The sequence below is a fragment of the Rhizopus delemar genome, genomic scaffold, assembly GCF_000149305.1.
Source record: "Rhizopus delemar RA 99-880 supercont3.7 genomic scaffold, whole genome shotgun sequence".
In the NCBI taxonomy this organism is placed as follows: domain Eukaryota; kingdom Fungi; phylum Mucoromycota; class Mucoromycetes; order Mucorales; family Rhizopodaceae; genus Rhizopus; species Rhizopus delemar.
This window is the reverse complement of record NW_027137833.1, coordinates 2144100-2170005: the sequence shown is the minus strand read 5'-3', so window position 1 is coordinate 2170005 and position 25906 is coordinate 2144100. Positions and strand designations below refer to the sequence as shown.

Genomic DNA, 25906 nt, shown 5'->3' with positions numbered 1-25906 from the left:
TTTTTCTGACGTAGAAAAGACTATGAAAAGCAGCTACCAAGATAGACGTCCTCGCACATTAAGGATTAAATCTACTTAGAACTCTGAATTATCACTCCCGTCAGTATCTGCATTAGCAGGACGTAGAATAAATAATAGAATTATAGGCCCGTAAAGTATGGCTGATATCGTCGTCGGCATAAATATGCATTCAATCACAGATTTTGATATTGCTGAACATAAAAGCATATACTTAACAATTAACGATTCGCAGAGTTTGCACAATTATTTGCAGTGGAAACACCGATGGGTCCGGGAGAAGATGACCGGAATAGACTAGGGTATGGACCGGAAGGTTATTTGACCCTGAGTGGTGGTCGTGCTGAGACTGAAATGAAGGTGGAAGTTAAGGGTCCTAAAGAGGGTCCTTATCCTAATGCTTGATCAGTCGCTAATGAAGATGGTAATGGTGGCCTTATGTATTTTTTGAAGAATAATGGTGGTCCCATTAAATTGTAGATGTATAATGGAGTGGCTAGCAGCCAATGAAAAGTATAAAAGGATGTTTGATTTTTATTGAATAAACGATATACAGTCTTCTCTTTTCTTTTTATTATATTTCTTTTTTACACTTACTTTACGCCTTTAAAGTCAATACTAGTTCTCTTTTTCCTGGTTATTGTTTTAAATTTCAAGCTATTCAAGGTAAAGCATAATCAGGGGAAAAGCATATATCAGTGGATTTAGCTCAGTCGGTAGGGTGTCTGACTATTATCGTGGTGGTCGCGCACTGCAAATAATAGCTAATATTACTCGAATATTAAGAGCTTAATATTACTAATTTTAAGACTCCTTTTTTAAAAGTTAATAGATCATTCAAAATCATAGATTTTCTACTGCAAATGATGTATAAGCTTAAGGATTATATATGTAATTGGTTTGTAGCTTTAAAGAAAGCTACCATATATAAAAAAACAAAAGCTTATTTTTTACGCCAATGATGAGCATACTAAAAAAGTGAAAATAATCGATGTTTAAAAAGGAAGCCTCCGCTGTGGATTTTAAACTCATTTATCCTTTTTTTTTTGTTTTTTTTTTTCTAAGTTGTATTCCTAGGCAAAACCTCATCATTATATTTTGAAGCCAGTGTTACTTTCTGTGGCTTGAGTTTACTTAAAATTTTTTTCATCTTTTTCCATCTTTATTTTCTTTTTCTTTTTTTCTTTTCTTTTGCATCTATTTCGTGGCAATTCTTTTAAAGGTACTTATTTCATTAAATTGCAGTAAAACATCTAATTTAATCTTTATTTGATTTAGGTCCTCTTTATGTTCCAGGTAAAAAGTGTAAAAAGTATAAATCATCCAAGTAGGTGCGTGCAACATTAAAAGGCTTATTTTCATGGATCCATGTATTAAAGCTGTAAATCAAGGAAATGCTTAATGTTCTGTACTAAATATATGCTATTTATTTAATAGCTTATTCTTTACGGTTTCATAATATACTCTGATATGCTTCTGTTTATACTTTTATGGCATTTTCGTAAGTAGCTCTACTGCTATTAAAACAAACTTTACTCATCCTTATATTTAGAAAATGGTTTACAAGATTACTAATAGCTTTATTGGGACTATATTGCCAAAATGAAGCTTAAATGTAAGTAAAACTATCATACGATGCTCTACAAGATGTTTAATCTAAAGACTATTTTGTAGTTATCCTGTAGCTCATCAGTAATCCTTCTGTTCTATGTGCTTTGCTGCTGCTTCTTTACGCGTATAACTATCAAAAGGCTCTTTTCTTAAGATGGACAACTTACAATGGCTTTATTGAAATTAATTCTATTTATTACGTCTCAAACAAGGTAAGTTAAAAAAAGGAAGATGTTCGCTGATGGATGGATGAATTGCTGTATTATTTTGCCAAAAGGTAGAAATGATATAGTATCTAGCCATTCAAAAGACGTAAAGAAGTATAGAAACCATATTTCAATACAAAATTTTTTATCCAATAAAAAGTATAATTTTAAAACCCAATATATTGTTTTTTAAGCCAATGAAGTGTATAAAATGATAAGGTTTTCTACAAATAAGAATGTCAAGAAGTATATGAATAAACATGATTTCATCCAATAACAAGAAGTAAATATGTAACGGTTAAAAAAGAACCGACCTATCATATCAAGTAAAATGCGAATATTACTTTCTTTTTTTTACGTGAAATCAAGGTAAAATTAGAGATTTCAAGTGTTTTTTTTTAGCGTGCGTAATATTCGAGTAATACTTGAAATATTACCAACTGCCGTAAAATTCTCTTGAAAGGTGCCGTTTTAAATCTGGTAATATTCGAGTAAAATCTCAGATATTAAGCGAATATTACCGACTTAATATTCTTAAATTATTTCCAGTGGCGACACTGCAAATAATTGTGCAAATTTGTTAACAGATATATTATCAATCTTGCGAAAAATCTTAGAATCGTGTGACATCCGGTAACTGATTGTTGATCGCACTGCCTCCTGTCTCTGCCGCAAATTGTTTAAACCGTCGTTAATCTTTTGGTTAAGAGAAGTTACAAGATTTGTGGCAGAGACAGGAGACTGCTGGTACATTTATTCGTTAACTGATCTCGCAAGACGCAACTTCCATCAGTTATGTTATGGCTCCTGTTTATTATCGATTTGATATCTAATGGTGCTCGGCAGCCAATGATACTTTTCAAATCAATGCTTTATTTGTCTTTTTGTTCTTTATAAACCACTCATATTGCCTTATAAACTTCTTTATCGACCACTCATATTGCCTTATAAACTTCTTTATCGACCACTCATATTGCTTTATATACTTCTTTATTAACCATTCATATTGCAATAAATATTGCTTTATATATACAAAAAAACTGGGATTTGGTTTATAAAAATAGCTTTTTTTTTTATTTAAATGAAATAATAATAACAATATACAGTATTTCTTTGCTTGTAGTGTTTTAAAAGCTTACTTGACTTACCTATCGTCACCAAAAAAGCATCAACTAATCTAAAAATACATCAATTAATCTCGTGGAACTCAAAAGGTTCTCATGAGAAAAAAAAAAAAAGGCCAAGCTCAAGGATGCAAAGACACAAGGATTCAAAGATTCAAGGATTCAAGGAATTGGGCACTCAAAGCAAAAGAAGAAAAGACATCAGTACTCAAGAACCAAAACAAAGGCGAGAAAGAAATAGTAAAAGGCCAAAGCAAAGTAGCACGTATCTATAATAATTATTAGTTATTGAGTATACGTAGTAGAAGTAATAGTACCTTTCTTTAAATAGGCCAGAAGACTAGCTAAGCTTATACCAGCAAATAAAAAAGGAAGCAGCATGTATCTATGATAATTATTAGCTATATAGGTTATGTAATAGAAGTAATAGTACCTTGCTTTAGATGGAACAGGAAAAAAAAAGAAAAAAAGACACTAGTTAAGCTTATACCAACAAGTAAAGGAAGCAACGATAATCCTGGGAAAGAGACTTTATAAAGACCATTTCAAACATCAAGAAAGCAACCGATATGATTTTACTAAAGTAAAAGCATCGTTAGAGCAGGAATATGGTATATATAATATGAAGAACTTACCTTTTATGAAGATTGTTTTTTTAAAAAAAAAAAAAAAAAAGGGAAAAAAAATACTTTTTTTTATAGTCTCATTTTACTAGTGTTACAACTATTCGGTATCAGTCAAATCTAATAACCATGAAAGCTCGTTCTAACGCTATTTTTGAAATTAGAGCAGCTATTAGAATATTCAAAAAGCTTGTTTATATATTGTTAAATTTATTCTTTAATTAACTTTAACATCTTCAACCCAAATAGTGTTTTCTTTTTAAAAAAAAGAGAGTACAAAAGAAACAGAAGAATATAAAAAAAACATTGTAGGACATTTTTCTTTTTTTCCTTCTTTATACTTATTCTAAAAAAATGTCCAGACACGTCGCCACCCCCATCAACGTTCCCAGCAATGCCCCCAAAAGGGCAAGAATTTCCATGGGCATTGCTGGATCATCGTCCACTGTTGTTCCTTCTCCTTCTTCTTCTCTTTCTTCTGCTCCCGCTCCCGCTCCTGCTCCTGCTCCTGTTTCCGCTTCTGCTTCTGCTTCTGTTCCTTTTCCTGTTCCCGTGTCCGCTCCTGTCCTCGTTTCTGCTCCTGTTCCAAGCTTTGGCAGCCATACTGGTGCAGAGGCCTTCGGAGCAGCCTCTGGTCTCACACCAGAGATGATGGCTGCTCAAATGCAGTTTTTTGCTCAAATGTGGCAACAGCAACAACTGCAGCAGCAGCAGCAGCAGCATCCAGTTCAACAGCCACAGCAAGGGCAGCAGTATGTTGATATGGCTGAGATCAACAGGATCAAAAAGCAGTGTAGTGTAAGTCTAAAATTAAAGTATCAATTAGCAAATACAATTTAATAACTTTATTTCTTTTTTTTTCTTTTTTTTTTTACTTACATTATAGGATCACATAGCTGATCACTACCGTGAATACTTGGTTGGCCATGGCATCAAGTTTGATACGCTCAAGTCCATCACCGACAAGGCCAACAGAAAAGTAAAAAATCTGTTGCGCGATGAAGTCAGGAAGCACCAACGCTTCAATGGCCTGACTGATTCGCAAGTATTCACCATGATTAGAAGCAAGTTCTATTACATGGTGGATAAGGCAAATGGGAAAGCTGTGACGACACCAACGTCAGCCTGCCGCAGCCGCGTAAATACAGTAAGTACTTGATATTTAAAAATTGTAATATACAATGCCTATAATACTTACATCAATACTTTATAATAGAAACTGCTTAACAGGAGGGTTGCTTACAACGCTAACGCAGCTGCATACCAAGCACGGTTCCCATTTGCCGAAAAGATCTTGACGGTTGATTGGACCTCTGATGAGGAGAATGGCCCAGAAGATGAAGATGGCCGTACGTTTATTGTCAAACGGCCATCATTCAGAAGTGAAAGAGTAAGTATGACATATCAATAAATCTCATTTTCTAATATACCTTAATTGCCTACAGGTAGTGGAATTCCACAAAGAGCTTCAGAAAGGGTACAAAGAATTACTAAAGAAAAAGGGAGCTCCACCAACAATTAGAAGAAGAGTGCAAAATGTTGAGATGGAGTTCCCAGATAAACTCGATCATGAGTACTACCCTTCCTGGGCTTTTTCTTCCCCTGCTCTTGGCTTCCCCACTTCTGTTTCTGGTCCTTCCTCCTCTGCTGCTGCCAACCCAATGCCATAGGCATCCACTTTTTTGTTTGCTTTTTTTTTTTTTTGTTTCTTGTTTTGTTGTCTCTTACCAAATTGAATAAACATTTGTTAAAAAAAAAGTAGTCTATTGAATGATTCTTTAGTAAAATATATAAAATAATAATAATGATAATGATAAATGATTGAATAGTTTTGCATAATTGTTACATATAAATTTTTCTTGGAAGAGAGAGAGTGAGAATATTATTGTCGATATATGGCTTGACAGCAACAGGATTATAAATGCGATGAATCGGAAGTATGCTAAGCCTTGACACTGGTTTATACTGATTCTTCCACACTTGGATGCCAGTACCATCAAAAGTGGGAAAATGTTGGGTCGCATGGCTGTACCAATTGACAAATGCAAAGTAATGAGTGCTGTTACCAAATGAATGAGTAAAAAAATATGATATTTGACCAATGCGCAGTTAATTGTCGACAATGGCCTGAATGAATGATGATGGTGATGATGATAATGAATTATCACTTGCTGGCTGGTAAAGCTGCCCAAGCAAAGTGATTTTTTTGAATGAGTGTATTGTGGTATCAATGTATGTGTTTGTAGTCATAGGTGCATAGGTGTTCATATAATAATTTTTTAAAGCGTCATAATGTTCATGACATATAAGTTCTGTCTTCTTATTGAATTTTAAAGGATAGGATGTAGGTGGCAGAGGCTCACTACCAGTAATTGTCGAATTAAATAAGCTAGGTCCGTCTATGAAACGAGAGTAATCAAATGGCGTTAAACCACTCTCGTCATTCGTAACCTCACCTATCTCTTCTATAAATTTGGTTAGTAGGAGCATGTCTTCGTTTGTTGAATTTATAAAGGAATGTAAGGAATATACTAGATCTTGTGTGTGAACATTTTGAATGAACATAGTAGCATAAGTTGTTTCAAATCCAGTCTTAAAATTGATGTTAATATCTTTCATATCGCCATTAAGACGTTCAAAGCCATAAAGCCAAAAAGAGTATGAGGGACCAAAGTCCAGGAAGCTTTCTTTCAAATGAAGATGCATATGCATGTTTGGAGTGGGCATAGATTCACCATACAACTCGACACAGGTCTTGCCAAAGTTTTTCATCAATAGATGTGCTGTATCTATGTCTTCTACTGTGATGGAAGGTCCAGTGACCAGCTTCACAGCATCGACATACCGCAACCAGTTCACAAAATGTTCACCTGACAGTCTTTGTTTGAGAAGGAAAGGTGACAACGCAACAACCCAAGTTCTCCACTCATCTGATTTCATATTAGCAAAAGCACCAGAGATTTTTCCTATTTTTTTTTTTTAAAAAAAGAAAAAGTAAGTATCTTGCCCCATCATACAATAAAGTTTTATTTTGCGTATATATAAGCACAATCTAGCAGTATTACATACTGTTGTAAACATAGTTATTTTCTATAAGATATCAGTTGTATTAAAATAAATAACGATACACAAAGATTAAACTATGATTGAACAATTCCACACTTTTCCAAATTTAGAACAATAAGATCAGTATTTGTCATCCTAGCGAGTCTAATCAATTGTCAACCCCAAAAGTAATTAGATCAAAGTTAATTGACTGGTTATTATTTCTATTGTTCAACTTCAGATGCATATATTAGAACATCGACAAGCTTTAGCTTAATCATTGGTTCTTCAGCACGACATCGTTGCCGAGTCTATATCTTTTATATCTACGCTCACAAAGAATATAAATAGATGCCAACTTTTTATCCATTAAACGGGGCTCTTTTGCAATATAAAGAAATCTGCAATAAAGAAGGATTTTAATTTTATATTGCTGCTATTGTTTTTTTGTTTAATTTTTTATTTAATCTTACGATTAAAACACATACCTTCAGATAGCTTAGTGTATTGCCGAGGAATGATTATGGTAGTTGACTCTGTTGCCATTGCTGAAAAATCAGTAGAATCAAGCAAACCAAAATCCTGCCAAACTTCAATCATTTTTTTTGGTGTTCCAAGAAACAAATTATGCATTGGATCGACAGTTACATATCTCACCACGTCAAAGTAACGAAGTCGGTGTACTTCACTCCATTTTGTACCAGAACTTGCTTGCTTTTCTTCTTGTTGTGCCTTGTGCGTAGCAGTCAACCAGTCGTACGCATCAACTCTTTGCTGCTCCCACGTTCTTTGCACCCAGTTTTCATCATCAAAATCGGAAAAGTTTGGCTTTGAAGACCTGGTACCGGTTGACAAACGACCAAAAGCAGTTGAGCACTTGTTACATGCTTTAGTAGCCATGGCGCCCATGTATCCAGCTACTTTTCTTGCTGCAGGCATATCACAGTTGATGGACATTAATGCCACACGAACTACTTCTCCGTTAGGATTTTGGTAAGTGGGCATTACAACACCATTGTACAATACAAGCAATTCATCAACCAATGGCTTTAAAAAGTTCTGGATTTGATCATCATTTGGTTCGTGGGGTCCAGGAATAACACCTACCAAAACGATGTTGGAAAACTTCATGCGCGTATTTCTTGGCAAGTTGTTAATTGCAAGGTAAATAGCACCACTAGAATGCTTCATATTGTCACTTGGCTGGAACCAATCCACATTCAATGATACCATTAATGATCTTGGCTGGCTGGTAAATACTTGTCCATTTGAATCCACAAGCTGATTCCAAACTCTGCCATCATATATGTCGAACATGACATCTTCATCAACTGATCTTCTTCTCCATTGCTCAATCTGTTGTTCAAAGCTGGGTCGCATAATGAACTTTTTTAAAGTCTCAACAATTGAGTTGTAGGGATACTCAAGCACTGGCTTTAAACTGCTGCCTACAAAAAGAGCATTTCCACATGGTTGTGCTTGTCGATAAGGGTTGTTAGGGAAGCGTACATATCCACAGGAGCGAGAATGCAAGCTTCCAGAAGTGTAAACGCTTCGACAAGCAGAGCAAACAAGAAAACGGGACAAACCATCGGTGGCCTTGGAATAATTGACCATAGTACGGGCAGTAGAGATCTTTGTTGGAATCTCCATACTATGGCCAAGAGAACGGACAAAAAAGGAAAGAAAGGCCAACAAGTCTTCACCGGCTTTCACCGAGAGGTGCTTTGCTTGAAAAAGCACAATGAACAACAGCAAAAGGTGACGAAGCTGCTGCTCATTACTCATTCCCTCCTCTTCGTCAACATTCATTCCGTCTAACAAGTTGCAAAATATATTTCAATAAATAAAATCTTTCTTATATTAAATACTTTGTTGTTTGAAATATACCTTCAATTACTGGCTCAGGAATGGCTGACGAGTATTCGACAGTTTCCTCCCCGTTGTCGTTAGCTTCAGATACTCTTCTCGATTCTATTGTTTGTTTGTTTTTTTTTACATTAGCACGTTTGTATTTCCACTGAAAAATAAAAAAAAACCTCTATTTCTATATCTATCCATAAGAACATGAGTTCTAACAGTTCTCTTTGCAAGCATTCTGTATCCATTGGGTTGGCTGCTGCATTCAGAACAGGTGCAAGCAATTTTGGTGGCGTTGAAGTTGTTCATGTTGTTTATAATTTTTAAATTTAGAAATAGCAAAAAAATAGGTAGAAAGAGAAAACGTGTCTGATAAAAAAAAAGGTTAAATTTCAAAAAACAAAATCGGTGCTTAAACATTTTTTTTTTCCCTGGTTTTGTTTCATGGACTATCATTAGATGCTCAAGGTACAAAAGATAAAAAAGAAAGCTCAAGTTCTGGTCAAATGTAAGTTTATAACAACAAAAATAATAACGAAGTCTAATGTCGGTTTCTTTTTTTCTTACATTAGGAATTCCTAATGGCACACATTCGGATGACGAACATGAGACTCATGGGCAAAGTTGTTCTTTCCAACTTAAAGAAACTATAAGAATATCAGACTTATATTGTTGTTTATTGCTGAAAAGCTTTTTTGGTAAAGAAAGTTGCCATTGCCCACATCTCTAATGACTAATGACTAATGGCAAATTACACTCATGTGCAAACATAAAGTAAGTAATGAGCGAGTATAAGCTTAAAAACATATATTCTTTTACAATATTTGTCATAAAAAATAATAAAACAATCTATTTACTTGATAAACAAAAACGTTTTGTATGTATTTGTTAATTATAACTGCCTTGTAACAAAATGTTAGCAGAGCTTCTTTATTTTTCTATTCTTTTAGAATATACACGTATTCTTTTTTTATAATGTAAAAGTAGTTTGCATTTCTATGAAGTGTACTTGTTGTTAGATGATTGTTTTCATTTGAACAATGAACCTTCTATTGCCAGACTCTTTTTTTTTTTCACTTCGTCTTTTTTTTTAACTTACTTTTTTTTTTACGAAGTCTTTTTTTACCAGGTCATTTTTTTTTCCCAAACACAACTATTTTATTACGTTTTGTAACACGTTTGTAATGATCTAAGCTAAAAAACACAAACCACCTTCCTAATATGTATTCTTCTGAACAAAATAATCGCAAATTGCTTTTGATTTCCGCATTTTGCCTCAAAAATAAAAAAAAAGAAGACATCGGTCTTTCAACAGTAGAGAGGAACAGGCTTTCCAAAAAAAGATCATTTGTAAAAAAAACAGATACTTTTTTAAAACGTGAATAACTTTATGAATACTTACCCTACAAAAAAAACAAAAATATCGATAAATTTCTTTATTTTTTTCGCACCTAAATCTTTTTTCAAAATTAAAAAAGGTGTAACACAGCAAGATATAATGGTTTCTCATAAAAAAATTATAAAATCTACGGATCTATGATTGTCAGATCTGTTAAAAATCTACGTCAAAGTCTCTATATTATTTGCAGTGTTCATTTGGAAAAAAGAAGTGGTCCTGGCCAACATAGCACATATCACCACAACCCCGCGTTCTTAGTTTAATGGTAGAATTTCACCCTTCCAAGGTGAAGGCCGGGGTTCGATTCCCCGAGGACGCAGCATATTAAAATGCCTCGATAACTGTTTCCGAATTGGAAGTACTCTTCCTTTTTGTATTATATTTTATTCTCAATTTGGATATTGTGGTGTAACGAGAATGATGAAGACATCTATAAAATTGTCATATTGTAGCACAAATGATGAAATTTTAGATCAAGAGAACAATGCTGATCACAAGAATAATTTTGATGTCCAGCGACATTGATGTCGTTCGACATAGATGTCAAACAACACAAACAATAAGCCACGCCAATTTTTATATAAATAAGATGAATATTTTTAAACAAAATAACATTATCCAATCCAATCCAATCCAATCCAATCCAATTCAATAAATCAAATCTTCTTACGCTTAAAAAGCAATCTTTTCTTATTGGATCACAATAACCTTTTCTTTTCTTTTTATTTTTACTTATTCTTTCTAATCTGATACCCGAGTTATCACAAATCAAGAAAGATCCCTTTTATTTTTATCGTTTATCAAACAATCTTATTCTTAACCTTATTGATCTAAAAAGATCTGGTGGTCACTACTCAAAGACAATTTACTCTAAAGAACTGTTAAACGTTCAATCAAGTTACCTAAACTCAAGTCATTCAAGACTTCAAACCTCAATTTAAACAAATCTACATCACTTTAACACAAGCCAAGTCCCAAGTACTAACAAGTTACAATATTGTAACACGCAAGAACAAAACGGCGGAATTTAAATCGCTGCAGTTTGCAACAACCACCTTACACTATACAACAACCGCCTCTTATGTTATAACAACCACCCAAAATACCAAAAACAGAACAAAAGCATAAAATCCAAAAACATATAAATAACTCCAAATAATAATCACAAAAATACTTCACTTCTTATTGTAACACAATGCAGCAAACTTTGGCAGCATTCGACTTTTCTCTCTCCAATTAGTTTAAATCCAGGAACATACAAACAAATACGTATGAATACAGATAAATCCAGAAAAATACAAAAAAATATAGAATATCCATAAAATCATCAAAAACAGCATATAATCAGAAAAACCAAAAACATATAAATAACTTCAATATTTCTTATACTTTACCTACTTACTTTTGTTCTTACTTACTTTTGTTTCTACATAACCTTGTTTCTACTTCATATTACTTTTTGATTATTTCAAATAAATATCATTCAAAGTAAATTTCTTTTATTTTTCTTTTATTTTACTTAACATCAAGAACAAGAAGTCCCTTGAAGCATATACACTTCATTGTAATCCCTATTATATTATCTTTTTATTTTACTTTACTCAAAACAGTTTGATCTATTTAACAAGATCTGGCGGTCACTTATTACAAGCGAACTTATATTCAATTTATTACTCTTTTTGGAATCAAAACCTTTGATCTTATATCAAGACTTATTCAGTACAAACCTATTTATACTACAAAAACCTTACACAATCCAATCATCACATTATTAACTTCTTACTTACTTCACTTCTTATTTTACTTTTTCTTTTTATCAAATAAATATTCTTTTAAAGAGGCAAATTATCTCTTATTTTATTTAACATCAAGAACAAGAAGTCCCTTGAAGCTATCATACTTCATTGTAAAACCCCCTTTTATTTATCTTTTTATCTTTTTTTTTTATTTTACCTTTATCAAAACAGTCTGATCTACTTTACAAGGTCTGGTGGTCACTATAACAAGCGAATCAAGCCAAATCTGACTCATATAAAAGCAACTCTTATATCAATTACACCCAAATCTGTTTATTTAAACCTTAACTCAACACTCCCAAACAGAGAAACTACTATAAACCAAATCATTACAATATGTTTTATTCTCCTTTTGGGTTATGTTATAAAGATTCCTTTTTAATACTTCTACTTGTAAATGTCAACCGCAGTATAGACGCAGTATATCCGCAGTGCTTTCAATATCAACATTATATCAATACATAACAAACGTCACCTCCGCAGCAAATGTAAAATAGTATAAATATACATTATCTTTATTAAATAAAAGAGACAATCTTTAACTACTTAATAATTTATCTGTACCTTTGTTAATTACTATAAAAAGACTATTCGTGATCAAACACGACAAAATTTTGGACGGTACAACTGACTTTGAAATCGACTTACTTCAGTAATTTAACTGAAATACACAACATCGACTCAAGTAAAAATATCGACTCAAGTAAAAATGTTGACTCAAGTAAAAATGTTGACTCAAGTAAAAATATCAACCTTATTTCTTTTTCTTTTCCCTCTATTATTTTTATATAAATATCCCTATATCTTTTATTTCAATTTACTTCAGTTCCCTTATATTCACTTTTATTCAATAAATAGTCTCTTAAAAGACAAATCTATTTTTCTTATTTTATTACAAACAAGTCGAATTCCCTTGAAGCAAATTATCTTCATTGTATTCATTTTATATTTTTATTACATTTCTTTACATCTTACTTTACAAATCAAGTTTGATCCACTTAACAAGATCTGGTGGTCACTATACACAAGCGAACTTATAACTCGAATTATCTACTCTATTTGGAACTTACTTTATCCAATACTTTATTCAATTACTAAAACTTTATCTCAACAACTTATATCAAATCTATCGAAACCCGAAAGCCTAACGAACCTTACAGTGTAAAGATGCAGATTATAATTTTTGACCCGAAGGTACATTGTAATGTGACAAAGAAGTCAAAAAAATGAGAAAGGTCAAAAAAGTGAAAAAAGTCAAAAAAATGAAAAAAGTCAAAAAGAAAAAAAAAATTTAATATAATGAAAGATATACAGTCAAGTTTTTTTTAGTACCACGCCAGTTAGAAAATGAACTTTTGTGTTGTAACCCACAAAACCAAAATGAAAGCGTTACACAAAGTCAGGCTAGCGAAGACTAGAAAGTTCAAAAATGAAACAAAGTTCAAAAATCAAACAAGGTTCAAAAATCAAACAAGGTTCAAAAATGAAAAAAAATAGAAAAATGAAAGAAACTTCAAAAAAAAAGAACAACCACAACTAGTATAAATATCCCAACAATTATTTTGTTTGACACAATTATTCTATATCTTATTCATTTTCAATAAAGAATCACTTATATTATAAACAGGCTCTCTTTACTTATAATGTTCCTGATATTTTTATTATATACTTTAAATCCCAATACCTTCTCAAGAAACATCGTATTGATCTTACACATAAGATCTGGTGGTCACTATCAACGACAAATATAACAAGCTTTTGCTTAAATCTTACTCTTATCAAGAAAAACTCTATCAACTTTAACAACCAAACACCTAAATTTACCTCCGTAAGCACATCTAACTACAGTATAACCGACAAGTTACAGTGTAACAACCTATTTGAAAACAGAGTATCAACTCTTTTGCTTGAAAACCAAAAACAACATAAAATTATAAAAACCAAAAACATATACAGTAGGTCAAAAAAATGCTGCAAGGAATTGCAAAATTCATGTTTTACAGATGCTTGTCCATGAATACTGCACCAAACTATCTCAAACTTTGACTGTCCGTGCCACAATAGAAAGGGCATTTATTCGTCAATTTTCGGATATGGACAATGGTTATTGGTGGAATTTGATACCGCTAAAGATAGTATTTTAAACATCCGGTATTTTTTACTTGTTTACACATTTTGAAATAATGAATTTTAATACGACCCAACCGGTTGCCATCACAACTTTTCTCACTTTTGACGTGATTAGAATGCTATCTGTATTTAAGAGTGCTTACAATTCCTTTATTTTAAATTTTATATTCCCTTGTTTAAATTATTTCTCTTTTTTACCCTCTCGTCAATTGCATGCATAAATCACTGTCAGAGGAGAAAATAAACGATCTCAAACAGACATTAACCGGATCCACATCAAAATATGATATTGCTAAGGAGACTGGATTACACGAATCAATTGTTAGCAGATACTTTATAACGTTGTTTTCAAGTAGGACAGTGAGCTCATGTGATAGACCTGCAATAGTCTCCAAAGTGACGAAGCGGTTAATCAAAAGAAAAGTCATGGAAGGGGTTCCAAAGACTTCCAAAGAGGTATACCTGGAGCTGATTGAATTTGGCTATGATATCTCATACCAGCCAGAAATTAACATACTGAAATCAATGGAGTTCCATTTTCTGATAGAAAAAAAGGAGCCATTTCAGACAAAAGTGCATACGTAGCATCAGTTAGAATGAAACAAGGAGCATCAGGATTGGGCAATGGTTGAATGACAACAAATCGTTTATTTTAATGAAACCAAGATCAACGTATAGGGCTTTAATGGTGATGATCACTATCGGAAAAGGCCAAGTGACCTTTTTCAACATCATGACCTGGATTTTGTAATCCAGCATGAAGCTAGCAAATTGATGTCCTGGTGTTGTATAACCTCTGAAGCACCAGGATATGCTTGCTAGATTTACGATGGAAAGTTGTACTCGGGTGTTTACCAGTATATTTTGAACACTACGCTTCGTGATAGTATGAAGTACTGCAATTTCGACTGGCCCAACATTTACTTTTAGCATGACAATGACCCAAAGCACAAGGAACAATTTACAATGGCCTAGTTATGTAGTAACCAAGAGAACTATATTAACGATTGGCCAGCTCAGAGCCCGGACTTAAATTCAATCGAGCACGTACGGCATCAATTGAAGTTGAAGCTCAACTATTACGAACGCAGAGCAAAGAACACAGATGTGCTTTGGGAACGAGTTGATGAAATATGAGTTGACTTCAATAAATAACTTTGTCAAAGGCATGTAGATAACATTTCGGAAAGAACTCAAGAGATTATTAATGGAAAAGGAGGACCAACTAAATATTAATAAATAAGTTTATTCTGTGAAAATTTTCATTTTTTCAAATTTTCAAATTGCGCGCTTCTTACTTCCTTCAATACTTATCCAATAGGGCTTAAACTCTTTCAAACTTTTCACAACATGTAGGAAATTTACTGTGTGGGAACAGAGGCAGTTTGTGGCATTGTAACAGGATGTGGGCTACAAAAACCAAGGAAAATGGATTCCTTGCAGCATTTTTTTGACCTACTGTAAATACCCTTACAGTAGCGGACAAAACTGGTGCACAAAAATTAAAATCAGCATTGAATCTCCGCTATATGTCTGCGACATTTGTGGCATATACCATCTGAAAGGCAGTCTAAAATATGCATTATGCTAGGTAAACCGGAACTGTGCCGGACATCCTTCAGGAATAAGGTCATTTTTAGTGATTTTTTGAATATTTCAATTTTCGCCAAAAATGTAGTACTTGTCTAGCCTTCTTTCAAATCTACCCATTTCTTTCTAGTTTGCTGTAAAATTTTATAATACACTAGTGCATTCCAATAGCTTTTAAAAAATATATAAACCCTTGCCTAATTTGTATCTCTCTATGAATTTCACTTCTTATTTTTACCCTATCCATTTTAACAAAGTACCAGCACTCTATGCCCAAAAAAGTCAGCAACGATAAAAGAGAAGCTGTGAAATCTGGAATACGCTCAGGTCGTACGACAATGGATATTTCTAGAACAACAGGAGTCTCTAAATGGACGATCAACAGGATAAGAAAGGAAGAAAAGAACATCAAGGCTCGTAACCGTGGTGGTCGACCGGTCGTAGTTAAAAAAATAACTAATGCAATCATCCGTCTAAAGTTTCGACAAGGACTCTTACGCACAGATTCTGATGCTCAGCTCTTTTTGAGGTCCTTAGGATACAGTATTAGCAAACGGTCGGTCAGAAGGCTTCTTAGAAAGATAGGCTTCAAGTCTGGAATTAAGAAGTACAAACCTTTCATCAGCTATACAAACCAGAAAAAGCGATTGAAGTGGTGTCGCGACAAAACATCATGGACTGTGGAGGACTGGAAGTCTGTGATCTTCAGCGATGAGACCAAAATCAATGTTTGGGGCGCCGATGGTATACGCTACTATTGGAAGCAAGTCGATCAACCTTGGCGATCCTTTCATGTTAATCAAACAATGAAGCATGGCGGCGGATCTGTTATGCTTTGGGGCTGTATTACATCTCGAGGACCAGGATAAGCTTGTCGAGTATATGATGGCACAATGAATTCAAAATTATACACCCATATTTTGTCTACTACGTATCAAGAAAGCCTAGCATATTATGGTTTGAAAAATTGTGATGTTTTGTTTCAACATGACAATGACCCAAAGCACAAGTCAAGGCATACCACTAACTGGTTATCTGATAATGGGATATCGGTATTAAAAGATTGGCCGCCACAAAGTCCCGATCTAAATCCTATTGAATATGTTTGGCGACAGTTAAAGTCAAAGCTGTCTCAATACGATACCACACCAAGAAGCATGGACGATCTCTGGAAAAGAATCGATAAAGAGTGGAACTCTTTTACTGAAAGTGATATGCAGCCATACTATGAAAGCATGCCAAAACGAATTGCTGCTGTTATCAAAAGACGAGGCAATTATACGAACTTTTAGGTTTTAATCACTTTTATGGTTTTTTTTAAAAATATCTATTCTTATAAATAAAGGCTTGGTTCTCCCTCATTTTTGGCAATGCAATGATTAAACTTTGCACAATTTGCAACATTTAGTACGCCTTCCATCTGATATAGTTTCATAGATATTGCAACTGTAATGAGCAAGTAATGGTAGCTTATAGCTGAAAAAAAGTTTTGTGCACCAGTTTTGTCCGCTACTGTATATCTTATCCCTATTTTCACTTCACTTCACTTCACTTTACTTTTGAATTTTATATTCTTTTTATATTTTCTTTATTTTATAAAACAATAAATTCATCAAGCGTTCAATTGAAACCCTTTGGTCTGTGTTCTATTTTAAATACTGAAGTCCCTTGAAGTCAATAATCTTCATTGTAAACCTATTCCTAAACCTCAAGAGTTTAACCTATTCTAACAAGTTTGATCTACTATTAACAAGATCTGGTGGTCACTATCGACAAAACTTACATACTTAAAAACCTAAACCCGCAAACAAGCAATATATTAAAGAAAGTTACAATAAATATCCCAACTATTTAGATGAAGAAAAAGGACAGTACAGTTCTACTCACATTTTATTTTATATATTTTATTCAATAAACAGGCAACCTTCTCATAAAAAGTTCCTGATCCCTTTATTTTTTTTTTTATCTTTACCTTTATTTGATCTTAATTAAAAGATCTGGTGGTCACTACAGTACCTTACTCTAAAAAATTCAAGAAAAACTTCTCTAAAACACACAATCCAAACCAAACATACTACAAAATAACAGTAACGAGAATGATGAAGACATCTATAAAATTTTGGACGGTACAACTGACTTTGAAATCGACTTACTTCAGTAATTTAACTGAAATACACAACATCGACTCAAGTAAAAATATCGACTCAAGTAAAAATATTGACTCAAGTAAAAATATCAACTTTATTTCCTTTTTTTTTTTCTCTCTATTATTTTTATATAAATATCCCTATATCTTTTATTTCAATTTACTTCAGTTCACTTACAGTGCGTTGCAAAACCCGGACACAAAACTCTTTTCATGGGATAGATCGACGAATATTAGCAGCATTGACGTAATTTAACTACCGTTAGATAGAGAAATTTATTTTATGCGAAACTATGGCCTGAATTAACGCCATACACTAGTCATTTATAGCATGATTTGCCATAGACTAATATAGCACATTTACGTCAAAGTGGTTATTCATCTTTTATTCATCATTACATCACAAGGATTACACGTTGTGAAACGAAAGGTACATCATCTTGTAGCCCTAGTCTCAGTCTGTAAGTTGTATATAAATCCACTAAAGTTTCTTACATTTTAAAAATGTTTCTCACTACGTAACTTTTCCCACTCTCAATTTTTTAAAATGCCTCGCAGAATTAGCTCTAGTAAGCCTGACAGCGTCAAACTTTGCCTACATAACAACAAAGTCACAACAACTATTGCTGCAAAAACTGGGGTCTCTGATCGTACTGTACGTTGCTTAAAGGCTACCTTAAAACCAGACTATATCTGACCTAAGGGCGGAAGGCCAAAATATACTCAGAATCTCCGCACCAATGCACTTCGTTTAAAGCTCAGATCTGGTGCCTTAAAGTTTATTTCTGATATATGTTCTTATTTGAAGTCAATTGGATGCTCGATGAGCAAATGGCAAGCAAAAAGGTTGATGAACGAACTTGGCTTTAAAGCTGTACTCAAGAAAAGCAAGCCATTTTTGAGTGACCAACATCAAAAAGACCGCCTTAAGTGGTGCAAGAAGCATCAAAACTAGACTGTTGATGACTGGAAGAAGGTTATCTCTTCTGACGAAACAAAAATAAATATCTTTGGGCCAGACAGCAACCCTTACACTTGGAAAGAAGATGGGGCAGCAAGCAGACCACACCATGTAAAGCAGACAGTAAAGTACGGAGGTGGATCCCTGATGATGTGGGATTGCATGACAGCAAAAGGGGTTGGTTATGCTTGTCAATCTTTGATGGTAATATGAGCTCGCAAACCTATACCAATATATTGGGAACCACATACAAAGATACGCTCGATTACTATGACTGGAAACATAAGGACGTCATTTTCCAACACGATAATGACCCTAAGCATACCTCCAAACATACCAAGAGATGGATGAAGCGAAAAGGGACACAATTACTGCAGGACTGGCCAGCACAAAGCCATGACCTCAGCCCTATAGAGCATCTGTAGAGGCACTTGAAGCATAAGCTACGCAGTCATGACAACCGTGCTGTCAATGTTGATGAACTATGGCAAAGTATATGCAAAGAATGGGTTTCATTTACACCAGGTGATGTAGAATCATACTGCAGAAGTATGCCCAAACGTATTAAGGCAGTAATCAAAGCTGGAGGGGGGATTTAAAATATTAAATAAAAAACCTTTATCCAAAAAAACATAAATTTCGAAAATAATAACCCATAGGATTATAACTCAGCCATACATTATTTTCTCCGTTCCAAATTTGGATCATCAGTACTATATACGTTACACTATATCTGTGCGAAGTTTCGAATCAAAAGCTCGTCTAGACGACGATTTATAGGGATTTGCATGGGGTTTTAATTTTTGTGTCCGGGTTTTGCAACGCACTGTATATTCACTTCTATTCAATAAATAGTCTCTTAAAAGACAAATCTATTTTTCTTATTTTATTACAAACAAGTCGAATTCCTTTGAAGCAAGCTATCTTCATTGTATTCATTTTATATTTTTATTACATTACTTTACATCTTACTTTACAAATCAAGTTTGATCCACTTAACAAGATCTGGTGGTCACTATATACAAACAAGCCTATAATTCAAATTACTTACTCTTATTGGATCTCAATTGACCTAATACTTTATCTCAACAACTTATATCAAACCTGTTGTATCCACACAACTAATAAAGTGAACATTCATGGATAAACTTGGATACTACAGAATTATAGTCTAACCAGATCTCTATTAATAAACGTGAGAATTCTGCAATAGCCAATCTTGCCCTGTTGTCCTACCAGCGTTCTAAAAGACTATATTGGAACCTGATTACAACAACGGCAGTTCAATCCTATTTTATAATTATGGATTAGATCAATAATTATTTACTTCATTGTTCCTTGATTCGTCAAGAAGACAGCGGCTATTGATTATCCACTATCCTTCCTTATATTCCATATCATTCTTTTAACCGATCAATTGAAATAGCGGTAAAGACCCAGACATTTAAAAAGTATAAATACCCTCAATATTTCTATTAATAAAGTCATATATAATCTTTAGTTTCACAACTATTGTCTTTTTATAGTTTTTGTCTCATAATTCTTATTTGGCAAAACAAAACCTATCGAAACCCGAAAGCCTAACGAACCTTACAACATAAAAATTAATGCAAGGTACAGAAATTATAAGGTGCATTAAAATCAAGGCATGCTTTAAATTTAAAGCATGTTATAAAATTCATAAAAACTATAAAAACAATTAATTCGCTTACTTTTGACAAACTTACTTCTGACATACTTTACTTTTGATTATTTTTAAATAAATATCATTCAAAGCAAATCTCTTTTATTATCATTACTATTTTACTAAACATCAACAACAAGTCGAGTCCCTTGAAGCCAAATATCTTCATTGTATCACTGTTAAAGCTCATATCAAGCTACTATTACAGTGCCTCACAAAACCCTTCAAGTGTTTTGGTTTTTTTCGTTTTTTGCTTGTCACCGAGTATTAAGTACAACAATTGGTAGCATATCATACCTCATCTGAAAGCCACGGTGATAGGGTACTTGGATAATGTTTAAACTCCGAGTTTCATGTAATGAACGCGGAGTAATAACATTATAAAAACAGGCACACACTTGAAAGGTTTTGTGGGATTTTTATTTTATAACAATCAATATCTAGTATGACCTCCTTTTGCATTGTAAACTGCTTTAATACGTTTAGGCATGCTTTCTATGAGTTTTTGGCACTTATTCTGAGTAATTGACTCCCAAACGTTCTCTACTCTTGACCATAACTCAAGCATTCCGTCAGGCTGCTTTTCATACTGCAATAAGCGTCTTTGCAGAATTGACCAAAGATTCTCAATAGGATTTAAGTTTGGAGAGTGAGAAGGTCATCTTGATACAGTAATATTATTGTTGTCCAGCCACTCAGAGATCTTTTTAGCAGTATGGATACTAGCATTGTCTTGCTGGAATATAATATCTTCTTTTTCAAGATCATACCAATCAATCGTTTTCATTAACTCATCTTACAAATGTTATAGGTAGACATAATAAAATAATAAATTATGCTATAAAGCAAACATCTCCAACACTAGCATAGTTGAATCATAAAGATCTGACGGTGAATTATATCATAAAGAGTAATGAATGTCTTGCATATATAATACCAACTTGTTATAGTAATGAGTCTTTGCATAATCTCTTTTATGATCCAATGTATTAAGTTGCATTGAGACTATGTACAGTAGCGGACAAAACTGGTGCACAAAAATGAAAATCAGTATTGCATCTCCGCCATATGTCTGCGACTTTTGTGGCATATACCATCTGAAAGGCAGTCTAAAAGATACATTAAGATATGTAAACGGGAACTGTGTCGGACATCCCTCAGGCATAAGATCATTTTTAGTGATTTTCTGAATATTTCAATTTTCGCCAAAAATATAGTACTTGTCTAGCCTTCCTTCAATTTTCCTCGTATCTCTCCCGTTTGCTTTCAGATTTCACAGTATATTAGTGAGCTTTAGTGGCTCTTGAAAAATACATAAACCCATGCTTATTTTGTATTTCCCATTGAATTCCCCCTTTTGTTTTCACCCTATTCACTATGACAAAGTACTTGCCTTATATGCTTAAGAAAATAAGTAACTGTAAGCGCGAATCTCTGAGATTTCGAATACACTTAGTTCGTACGGCAGCAAATCTTTTTAGGATAGCAAGAATCTCCAAATGGACAATCAACAGGATAAGAAAGGAAGAAAAGAACATCAAGGCTTGTGACCATGGTAGTCGACAGGTCGTAGTCAGCAAAATAACTAATGCAATCATCCGCCTAAAGTTTCGACAAGGACCTTTACGCACAGTTTCTGATGCTCAGCTCTTTTTGAGGTCCTTAGGATACAGTATTAGCAAACTGTCAGTCAAAAGGCACTGTAGGAAGCTAGATTTTGAGTCTGGAACTAAGGAATCGAAGAATTTCATCAGCTGTATAAGCCAAAAAAAGCGATGAAAGTGGTATCACGACAAACCATCGCATACTATAGAGGGCTGGAATTCCATCATATTTAGCAATGAAAAAAACATGAATGTTATGAGTGCAGATAGTATACACTAATATTGAAAGCAAGTCGAGCAACCTTAGCGATCTTTTTACGGTGATCAAACAATGAAGCATGCTGGTTGCTCTGTTACATTTTAAGGCTGTACTAGATATTGAGGACCAAGATATTTGTGTCAAGTATACGATGCTGTAATAAAGTCATAGGTATACACATGTATTTTGCTTACCACATACCACAAAAGCCTAGGGTATAGTGGTCTAAAATATCGTAATCTCTCGTTTCAGCATGACAATGACACCAAGCACAAGTCAAGGCATGCCACAAACTCAATATTTGATAACAGGGCTTCTGTGCTAAGAGGTTAGTTACTACTAATCCCGGCTTAAGCCTTCTTAAGCATGTCCGGTGGCAATTGAAGGCAAAGCTATGACGATACGACACTAGACCAAAAAGGGTAGATTATCTTTGGAAAAGAATAGTTAAAGAGCTGGGCTCTTTTATTGAAAATGATATACACACATACTACTAGCATATGCCAAGAAGAATATTCGATGATATCAAGAGATGAGATGATTATACAAAGTCTTAGATTTTAGCCACTTTTGCGGTTTTTAGAAAATGTAAAATTTTATAAATAAAAAGCATGTTCCTCGCTCAGTTTTAACAATGTCATGCTAAGAATGCACATAAATTACAATGGCTAGTATATCTTTCTTCTAATATAGTTTCATAGCTATTTCGATTACCATGAGCAAGTAATGGTAGTTAAAAGCTGAAAAAAAGTTTTGTGCACCAGTTTTGTCCGCTACTGTATGTCAGAATAGAATATTGTTTTTCTTGCATAGTAACTTTATTGATCTAAACGAATGATTGAGAAATAATCCTATCGATAATCCGATTGGTGCCTTAATAGCTCCTATTGTCTCCATTATTAGGTTTCAGTCTTTCTGTACTTATTTAGTAACCGAGTTTACTCAAACCCAATAACCATTCAGGAACAAAATACAAGTGCCGTCTTAAACAACGATTCCATGGATGACTATTTATAAATGCAACACTAGTATCTTAGAACAACGATTTATAATATAATTATACAAGATAAGATTCCATGGAACAAGATATGATGACAATACCCCAATCCAGAATGAAACATCAAGAAAGAACCAATTGATTTAACTCAATCGTCCCCATGAATTATCATTCAAAAGAATATAAATATTCCACCTAAATCCTGATTGAAAAAAGGATAACTTTAACTTGGATATAATCAAGAATAAAAAGTATCTCAAAGTAATTATCGTTGTTTTAATCGTAAGATTAAATAAAAAAATTAAACAAAAAAACAATAGCAGCAATATAAAATTAAAATCCTTCTTTATTGCAGATTTCTTTATATTGCAAAAGAGCCCCGTTTAATGGATAAAAAGTTGGCATCTATTTATATTCTTTGTGAGCGTAGATATAAAAGATATAGACTCGGTAACGATGTCGTGCTGAAGAACCAATGATTAAGCTAAAGCTTGTCGATGTTCTAATATATGCATCTGAAGTTGAACAATAGAAATAATAACCAGTCAATTAACTTTGATCTAATTACTTTTAGGGTTGACAATTGATTAGACTCGCTAGGATGACAAATACTGATCCTATTGTTCTAAATTTGGAAAAGTGTGGAATTGTTCAATCATAGTTTAATCTTTGTGTATCGTTATTTATTTTAATACAACTGATATCTTATAGAAAATAACTATGTTTACAACAATCGTTTTGGTGCTTTTTTATTTCTTTTTATCTTCGTCTATTACAGTTTCCACATAAGCACTGTCGGTTGGTATAGATTTGGTAATTGTGTAAGAACAAATCAAAACTTGCTTAAGACTTGGTCAAAATTGCTGGAAGGATAATATACGAGTTGTAGACTCAAAATAATTTTGATGAGAATAAATGTATGATACAATAAATTCTATCTATAAAAACATGTCTAATAATAAACGTGTACGCCTTTCTTTCTCAAAAAATTGAGCTTTTGGATCAAAATGCTACTGGCCAGCTTAATCGAACAGAATTAGGTGAATGGGCTATGAAGAAATTCAATTTATCAACCACTTTCCCAACAGACTATATAAAACATTCTCAAAAATGCTAAAATGTTATATAGTAATAATAATGTTGTCAATAATGGCAAAAGTCTAAAAACAACACGCTATCCTCTACTTGATGATGAATTAGTAAAGTTTGTTGCAGACATGAACAATAACAATCTACCAGACAATTGAGACTTAATCCTTCGATATGTAAGACCTATTGCTTGAGTAAAGTACAGAATCCTCGAAAATGAAATTTCATTTTCTTCTAGATGGCTCACCAAACTTTTTAAGCGAATTGGAGTAAAATGCAGGCCAATGCATGATGAAAGTGTCTCGGTAGACATTACTTCTGAAAACATTCAGAACGAATTGAGGAAGATAGAAGAACTTCTTGGGCCACGTGATCCTGCAAATATCATGAAGTTTGATGAAACAGGCTTATATTACCAGCAACCACTAAGAATAACCATATGTTCCGAGCTGCTTGATGGTCTAAAAATAGTAAAACCTGTCTGACAGTTGGATTGCTCTGTACTCGGGATGGGACTTACAAAGGGCACCAATGGTTTATCGGACAACACAAGAGCCCCAAATGTTATAAAGCAAGAGCTAATTTGTTATCCATGACTGCAATTGGAAAAAAAAAACATGAGATTGAATACCATTATTCTACTAATGCTTGGATGACAACATACGTGAAAAAGTTAAATGTTGCCTTTGGAAGACAGGATCGAAAAATTGCTCTTCTTTTGGATAATGCGTCCGTTCATAAAATAAGAATTCCGCTCAACAACATTAAATTGATATTTCTACTAGCAAACATGACTAGCAAGTTACAGGCTCTTGATGTATGTAACCTATTATTTCTGGATAAAATGCTATATAAACTGTCTTTTTGTTTTACAGTTTTCTCATTAATATTTTGTATACACAGGAATTATTGACAACTTTAAGGCACACTTCCGAGCCCAGCAGTACGACCGTGCTTTATGTCTGTATATCAGTAAAAATTTGGATAATCCAAATGTTTACAAAATGGATCAAACTCAGGCTATGTTTTTTCTAGCTAATGTATGGCTTAAAGTAAAACCAGAAACAATAAATGGAATGCTCCCAGATCTCCCCAGGAACTTTGACAACAAAGTTACTGATGTTAGCCAGTTGAACCTTGAAGCAGATGAAAGCGAGATGATAGTATGTTATACAACAAGCACTACTAATAATGAAGAAACAGCAGAAGGCAACATAGATGAAACAGAAGAAAATGATAGTACAAAGCAAGATGAGCAGTGTGTCGATATAGTAGAGTGTAAAAATCGGTTGAGAGAAGCCTATGAAACTATTATCATGTACGAAGTTCCTTTGGATGATCTTGATCGTAAATTACATTGCCGAATTCGGATGAGACTGGCTGAATTAAATAATTCAAAAGAGCAAACAGTTTGATCCTATTTTACAAAGGTAAAAAATTTATTGTTAGAGTGCTCCAAAAAACTATCACTTATAGAAATTTTTTCTATTTAGTGGTAAAAATATTTGGTTTGCACCCTTAAATAGAGTAGTGGTATAGTGGTATTTATGCTGGGGACCTATGCCGTTCTTTAGAATCACACCCATAAATAGAAAATACCCTTAAATCGAACACCCTTAAATAGAGCGGCTATTGTACATGAAAATAGGAGTTTAAACATTATCCAAGTACCCTATCACCGTGGCTTTCAAATGAGGTATGACATGCTACCAATCGTTGTACTTAATACTCGGTGACGAGCAAAAAACGAAAAAAACCAAAACA

The 25906-nt window shown here is 33.6% G+C and overlaps 9 protein-coding genes and 1 non-coding gene across 10 annotated transcripts; 6 read left to right on the top strand and 4 right to left on the bottom strand.

Moving 5' to 3' along the window:
- Window positions 1–3936: 3936 nt before the first annotated feature.
- RO3G_10041 (uncharacterized protein) lies at window positions 3937–5252 on the top strand (the record flags this gene model as incomplete). Its single annotated transcript, XM_067664626.1, has 4 exons — window positions 3937–4380; window positions 4469–4729; window positions 4799–4972; window positions 5028–5252. 4 exons carry the CDS (start codon window positions 3937–3939, stop codon window positions 5250–5252), a joined length of 1104 nt encoding a protein of 367 aa, XP_067520727.1.
- Window positions 5253–5691: 439 nt separating this feature from the next.
- RO3G_10040 (uncharacterized protein) lies at window positions 5692–6522 on the bottom strand (the record flags this gene model as incomplete). The annotated part of the gene is made up of 1 exon (XM_067664625.1): window positions 5692–6522. The coding sequence occupies one exon, from the start codon at window positions 6520–6522 to the stop codon at window positions 5692–5694; it is 831 nt and encodes a 276-aa protein (XP_067520726.1).
- A 564-nt stretch (window positions 6523–7086) lies between these two features.
- Window positions 7087–8415, bottom strand: RO3G_10039 (uncharacterized protein; the record flags this gene model as incomplete). The annotated part of the gene is made up of 1 exon (XM_067664624.1): window positions 7087–8415. The coding sequence occupies one exon, from the start codon at window positions 8413–8415 to the stop codon at window positions 7087–7089; it is 1329 nt and encodes a 442-aa protein (XP_067520725.1).
- Window positions 8416–10134: 1719 nt separating this feature from the next.
- RO3G_19111 lies at window positions 10135–10205 on the top strand. The gene has a single exon. It is a non-coding gene; the product is annotated as a tRNA-Gly (tRNA).
- A 2231-nt stretch (window positions 10206–12436) lies between these two features.
- RO3G_10038 (uncharacterized protein) lies at window positions 12437–12882 on the bottom strand (the record flags this gene model as incomplete). Its single annotated transcript, XM_067664623.1, has 5 exons — window positions 12437–12457; window positions 12504–12557; window positions 12658–12700; window positions 12753–12763; window positions 12841–12882. 5 exons carry the CDS (start codon window positions 12880–12882, stop codon window positions 12437–12439), a joined length of 171 nt encoding a protein of 56 aa, XP_067520724.1.
- Window positions 12883–14403: 1521 nt separating this feature from the next.
- RO3G_10037 (uncharacterized protein) lies at window positions 14404–15206 on the bottom strand (the record flags this gene model as incomplete). Its single annotated transcript, XM_067664622.1, has 3 exons — window positions 14404–14683; window positions 14864–15037; window positions 15178–15206. The coding sequence occupies 3 exons, from the start codon at window positions 15204–15206 to the stop codon at window positions 14404–14406; spliced, it is 483 nt and encodes a 160-aa protein (XP_067520723.1).
- A 1089-nt stretch (window positions 15207–16295) lies between these two features.
- RO3G_10036 (uncharacterized protein) lies at window positions 16296–16694 on the top strand (the record flags this gene model as incomplete). The annotated part of the gene is made up of 1 exon (XM_067664621.1): window positions 16296–16694. The coding sequence occupies one exon, from the start codon at window positions 16296–16298 to the stop codon at window positions 16692–16694; it is 399 nt and encodes a 132-aa protein (XP_067520722.1).
- A 1401-nt stretch (window positions 16695–18095) lies between these two features.
- On the top strand, window positions 18096–18245 carry RO3G_10035 (uncharacterized protein; the record flags this gene model as incomplete). Its single annotated transcript, XM_067664620.1, has 1 exon — window positions 18096–18245. One exon carries the CDS (start codon window positions 18096–18098, stop codon window positions 18243–18245), a length of 150 nt encoding a protein of 49 aa, XP_067520721.1.
- Window positions 18246–21570: 3325 nt separating this feature from the next.
- On the top strand, window positions 21571–21972 carry RO3G_10034 (uncharacterized protein; the record flags this gene model as incomplete). The annotated part of the gene is made up of 2 exons (XM_067664619.1): window positions 21571–21613; window positions 21650–21972. The coding sequence occupies 2 exons, from the start codon at window positions 21571–21573 to the stop codon at window positions 21970–21972; spliced, it is 366 nt and encodes a 121-aa protein (XP_067520720.1).
- A 2960-nt stretch (window positions 21973–24932) lies between these two features.
- Window positions 24933–25557, top strand: RO3G_10033 (uncharacterized protein; the record flags this gene model as incomplete). Its single annotated transcript, XM_067664618.1, has 3 exons — window positions 24933–24959; window positions 25046–25085; window positions 25178–25557. The coding sequence occupies 3 exons, from the start codon at window positions 24933–24935 to the stop codon at window positions 25555–25557; spliced, it is 447 nt and encodes a 148-aa protein (XP_067520719.1).
- Window positions 25558–25906: the final 349 nt, after the last annotated feature.